This window comes from Oncorhynchus clarkii, chromosome 14 (assembly GCF_045791955.1).
Source record: "Oncorhynchus clarkii lewisi isolate Uvic-CL-2024 chromosome 14, UVic_Ocla_1.0, whole genome shotgun sequence".
Lineage (NCBI taxonomy): Eukaryota > Metazoa > Chordata > Actinopteri > Salmoniformes > Salmonidae > Oncorhynchus > Oncorhynchus clarkii.
The window spans coordinates 38,391,464-38,397,463 of record NC_092160.1 but is presented as its reverse complement, the minus strand read 5'-3'; the positions used below and the strand labels follow the sequence as shown (position 1 = coordinate 38,397,463).

General features: G+C 48.0%; 1 protein-coding gene across 1 annotated transcript in view; it reads right to left on the bottom strand.

Annotated features, from left to right (window-relative positions):
* Positions 1-453: 453 nt before the first annotated feature.
* The window catches only part of LOC139366588 (PDZ and LIM domain protein 7-like), a 66,748-nt gene continuing 61,201 nt past the window's right edge, over positions 454-6,000 (bottom strand). The window contains exons 10-11 of the mRNA XM_071104263.1: positions 3,392-3,507; positions 454-995 (exon numbers count right to left, since the gene is read on the bottom strand). Coding sequence (XP_070960364.1) covers positions 909-995; positions 3,392-3,507 — 203 coding nt within the window. The 3' untranslated portion in view covers positions 454-908. The remainder of the gene's footprint in view (positions 996-3,391; positions 3,508-6,000) is intronic.

Below are 6,000 nucleotides of genomic sequence, written 5' to 3'. Positions count from 1 at the left end.
AGTAAGGTTGCCCCTTATATTACCTTAAGTACTGCAGTAAGGTTGCCTCTTATATTACCTCAAGTACTGGAGTAAGGTTGCCCCTTATATTACCTTAAGTACTGGAGTAAGGTTGCCCCTTATATTACCTTAAGTACTGCAGTAAGGTTGCCCCTTATATTACCTTAAGTACTGGAGTATAGAGGGGCATCAAACGAACCAGAGACTAAGAGGGGACTTTAAATGAAGCTGGTAGTGGAGCGATGGTTAAATGTAACATCTTAGAAAATTACACACTAAAATGGTTGGTTCAACTTTGAAGTCACTTCAAAGTGAAATGGAGCAAAGTGTGATATTTTACCAAACTAACAGCCGCTGCACAAACAGTTGAACTGACTAGACACATTGCAGTAAAGAATGACTTGTCAACAACAGTGGTTAGCATCACAATCACAGAGGGAGAATGACACACATTATATATATATATATATTCAGTGGTTCACTGGTAATACATGAGATATACAGCATTGAGCTTAGGCTTGAAATGACTCCGTTTGTAATAACACTACACATGATACTAGAGTAACCTGCTATGAGGAACAACAGTAGAGAAACTAGGCAGATAGTTGGAAAAAGGTTGACATCAAATTCCTTCAGATCTTAGACTAAGAGACCAGGAAGTATGACTGACAGCAGAGGGAGCCAGTGGGAGGGAGCCAGTGGGAGGGAACCAGCACAGGATGCATTTGAAAAGTCCAGGGATAGAAGTATATCTGAACACATCTTTAGCTGAGCAATAGTGAGGATCTGAAAAGCTGTCTGGTTTGCAGTGGAGTGGAGAGTGACTGGAGCTGTGCGATGCGGAGGTCTTCAGGGTTCAGAGAAGGGTTCCTGTCCCCTCTGAACCACCTCTCTCTCCCCCCTCCCTCTCAGACGGGAGCAAAGGCATGGCCTTTACACAGTGGCTTATCCTTCTTAGAGTAGAACGTCTTCCCTTCCAGGTTGATCTGGCAGAACTGAGAGAGAGAGACTGAGGTTGGACTAGGTTCAGGAGAGACGTAGGTTGGAGCAGGTTCAGGAGAGACGTAGGTTGGAGCAGGTTCAGGAGAGACGTAGGTTGGAGCAGGTTCAGGAGAGACGTAGGATGGAGCAGGTTCAGGAGAGACCCAGGATGGAGCAGGTTCAGGAGAGACAGGTAGAGAAACGTAGGTTGGAGCAGGTTCAGGAGAGACCCAGGATGGAGCAGGTTCAGGAGAGACAGGTAGAGAAACGTAGGTTGGAGCAAGTTCAGGAGAGACAGGTAGAGAAACTTAGGTTGGAGCAGGTTCAGGAGAGACAGGTAGAGAGACGTAAGTTGGAGCAGGTTCAGGAGAGACAGGCAGAGAGACGTAGGTTGGAGCAGGTTCAGGAGAGACAGGCAGAGAGACGTAGGTTGGAGCAGGTTCAGGAGAGACGTAGGATGGAGCAGGTTCAGGAGAGACAGGCAGAGAGACGTAGGTTGGAGCAGGTTCAGGAGAGACGTAGGTTGGAGCAGGTTCAGGAGAGACCCAGGATGGAGCAGGTTCAGGAGAGACCCAGGATGGAGCAGGTTCAGGAGAGACCCAGGATGGAGCAGGTTCAGGAGAGACCCAGGATGGAGCAGGTTCAGGAGAGACAGGTAGAGAAACGTAGGTTGGAGCAGGTTCAGGAGAGACCCAGGATGGAGCAGGTTCAGGAGAGACAGGTAGAGAGACGTAAGTTGGAGCAGGTTCAGGAGAGACAGGCAGAGAGACGTAGGTTGGAGCAGGTTCAGGAGAGACAGGCAGAGAGACGTAGGTTGGAGCAGGTTCAGGAGAGACAGGCAGAGAGACGTAGGTTGGAGCAGGTTCAGGAGAGACGTAGGATGGAGCAGGTTCAGGAGAGACAGGCAGAGAGACGTAGGTTGGAGCAGGTTCAGGAGAGACAGGTAGAGACGAAGGTACAGTTGAAGTCGGAAGTTTACATACACCTTAGCCAACTACATTTAAACTCAGTTTTTCACAATTCCTGACATTTAATTCTAGTAAAAATTCCTGGTCTTAGATCAGTTAGGATCACCACTTCATATTAAGAATGTGAAATGTCAGAATAATAGTAGACAGAATTATTTATTTCAGCTTTTATTTCTTTCATTACATTCCCAGTGGGTCAGAAGTTTACATACACGGACTTAGTATTTGGTAGCATTGCCTTTAAATTGTTTAACTGTGGTCAAACATTCCGGGTAGCCTTCCACAAGCTTCCCACAATAAGTTGGGTGAATTTTGGCCCGTTCCTCCTGACAGAGCTGGTGTAACTGAGTCAGGTTTGTAGCCTCCTTGCTCGCACATGCTTTTTCAGTTCTTTCCACACATTTTCCATGGTTTTGAGGTCAGGGTTTGTGATGGCCACTCCAATACCTTGACTTTGTTGTCCTTAAGCCATTTTGTCACAACTTTGGAAGAATGCTTGGGGTCATTGTCCATTTGGAAGACCCATTTGCGACCAAGCTTTAACTTCCTGACTGATGTCTTGAGCTGTTGCTTCAATATATGCACATAATTTTCCTACCTCATGATGCCATCTATTTTGTGAAGTGCATCAGTCCCTCCTGCAGCAAAGCACCCCCACAACATGATGCTGCCACCCCCGTGCTTCACGGTTGGGATGGTGTTCTTCGGCTTGCAAGCCTCCCCGCTTTTTCCTCCAAACATAACGATGGTCATTATGGCCAAACAGTTCTATTTTTGTTTCATCAGACCAGAGGACATTTCTCCAAAAAGTCAGATCTTTGTCCCCCATGTGCAGTTGCAATCCGTAGTCTGGCTTTTTTATGGTGGTTTTGGAGCAGTGGCTTCTTCCTTGCTGAGCAGCCTTTCAGGTTATGTTGATATAGGACTCGTTATACTGTGGATATAGATACTTTTGTACCTGTGTCCTCCAGCATCTTCACTGGGTTTGAAGGTAGGCCTTGAAATACATCCACATGTACACCTCCAATGGACTCAAATGATGTCAATTAGTATATCAGAAGCTTCTAAAGCCATGATGGAATTTTTCAAGCTGTTCACAGGCACAGTAAACTTAGTGTATGTGAACTTCTGACCCACTGGAATTGTGATACAGTGAATTATAAGTGAAATATTCTGTCCGTCAACAATTGTTGTAAAAACTATTTGTGTCCTGCACAAAGTAGATGTCCAAACCGACTTGCAAAAACTATAGTTTGTTAACAAGAAATGTGTGGAGTGGTTGAAAAATTAGTTTTAATGACTCCAACCTAAGTGTAGGTAAACTTCCGACTTCAACTGTAGATAGAGGTGACATAGACCGAGGTAGAGACGAATGGAGATAGAGGTGAGGTAGACAGGTAGAGGTGACATAGACAGAGGTCCAGGTGAATCAGGAGACTTACAGCGCAGACGAAGCAGGTGTCGTGCCAACTGTATCCCAAGGCCTCTAGGAAGCGGTCCCCAGCATCGATCTTAAAGTCACAGCCATGACACTTAGTACCAAACATCTTCTCATAATCTGCAGGGAGAGAGAGAGGGGGGGGGGGGTGAGAGAGGTTAGTGATAGAAAGGAGGAGGGGAGAGGTGGGGAGAGGTTGAGAGTTACCATATTCATCAGCAAAACTTTTTTTTTCCACTGTAAGGTTTTGGTTTTAGTTTGACATCAGTGATGTTCCTGCTGCATGTAGGGAAGGGATGACATCAGTGATGTTGCATGTGGGGGAAGGGATGACATCAGTGATGTTGCTGCTGCATGTGGGGAAGGGATTACATCAGTGATGTTGCTGCTGCATGTGGGGAAGGGATGACATCAGTGATGTTGCATGTGGGGAAGGGATGACATCAGTGATGTTGCATGTGGGGGAAGGGATGACATCAGTGATGTTGCTGCTGCATGTGGGGGAAGGGATGACATCAGTGATGTTGCTGCTGCATGTAGGGAAGGGATGACATCAGTGATGTTGCTGCTGTATGTAGGGAAGGGATGACATCAGTGATGTTGCTGCTGCATGTGGGGGAAGGGATGACATCAGTGATGTTGCTGCAGCATATAGGGGAAGGGATGACATCAGTGATGTTGCTGCTGCATGTGGGGAAGGGATGACATCAGTGATGTTACTGCTGCATGTGGGGGAAGGGATGACATCAGTGATGTTGCTGCTGCATGTGGGGAAGGGATGACATCAGTGATGTTGCTGCTGCATGTGGGGGAAGGGATGACATCAGTGATGTTGCTGCTGCATGTGGGGAAGGGATGACATCAGTGATGTTGCTGCTGCATGTGGGGGAAAGGGGTGACATCAGTGATGTTGCTGCTGCATGTAGGGGAAGGGATGACATCAGTGATGTTGCTGCTGCATGTAGGGGAAGGGATGACATCAGTGATGTTGCTGCTGCATGTAGGGGAAGGGATGACATCAGTGATGTTGCTGTTGCATGTAGGGGAAGGGATGACATCAGTGATGTTGCTGTTGCGTGTAGGGGAAGGGATGACATCAGTGATGTTGCTGCTGCATGTAGAGGAAGGGATGACATCAGTGATGTTCCTGTTGCATGTAGGGGAAGGGATGACATCAGTGATGTTGCTGCTGCATGTAGGGAAGGGATGACATCAGTGATGTTGCATGTGGGGGAAGGGATGACATCAGTGATGTTGCTGCTGCATGTGGGGGAAGGGATGACATCAGTGATGTTGCTGCTGCATGTGGGGGAAGGGATGACATCAGTGATGTTGCTGCTGCATGTAGGGAAGGGATGACATCAGTGATGTTGCTGCTGCATGTGGGGAAGGGATGACATCAGTGATGTTACTGCTGCATGTGGGGGAAGGGATGACATCAGTGATGTTGCTGCTGCATGTGGGGAAGGGATGACATCAGTGATGTTGCTGCTGCATGTGGGGGAAGGGATGACATCAGTGATGTTGCTGCTGCATGTAGGGAAGGGATGACATCAGTGATGTTGCTGCTGCATGTGGGGGAAAGGGGTGATATCAGTGATGTTGCTGCTGCATGTGGGGGAAGGGATGACATCAGTGATGTTGCTGCTGCATGTGGGGAAGGGATGACATCAGTGATGTTGCTGCTGCATGTGGGGAAGGGATGACATCAGTGATGTTAATGCTGCATGTAGGGAAGGGATGACATCAGTGATGTTGCTGCTGCATGTGGGGGAATGGATGACATCAGTGATGTTGCTGCTGCATGTGGGGAAGGGATGACATCAGTGATGTTGCTGCTGCATGTGGGGGAAGGGATGACATCAGTGATGTTGCATGTGGGGGAAGGGATGACATCAGTGATGTTGCTGCTGCATGTGGGGAAGGGATTACATCAGTGATGTTGCTGCTGCATGTGGGGAAGGGATGACATCAGTGATGTTGCATGTGGGGAAGGGATGACATCAGTGATGTTGCATGTGGGGGAAGGGATGACATCAGTGATGTTGCTGCTGCATGTGGGGGAAGGGATGACATCAGTGATGTTGCTGCTGCATGTAGGGAAGGGATGACATCAGTGATGTTGCTGCTGTATGTAGGGAAGGGATGACATCAGTGATGTTGCTGCTGCATGTGGGGGAAGGGATGACATCAGTGATGTTGCTGCAGCATATAGGGGAAGGGATGACATCAGTGATGTTGCTGCTGCATGTGGGGAAGGGATGACATCAGTGATGTTGCTGCTGCATGTAGGGGAAGGGATGACATCAGTGATGTTGCTGTTGCATGTAGGGGAAGGGATGACATCAGTGATGTTGCTGTTGCGTGTAGGGGAAGGGATGACATCAGTGATGTTGCTGCTGCATGTAGAGGAAGGGATGACATCAGTGATGTTCCTGTTGCATGTAGGGGAAGGGATGACATCAGTGATGTTGCTGCTGCATGTAGGGGAAGGGATGACATCAGTGATGTTGCTGCTGCATGTAGGGAAGGGATGACATCAGTGATGTTGCTGCTGCATGTGGGGGAAGGGATGACATCAGTGATGTTGCTGCAGCATGTAGGGGAAGGGAT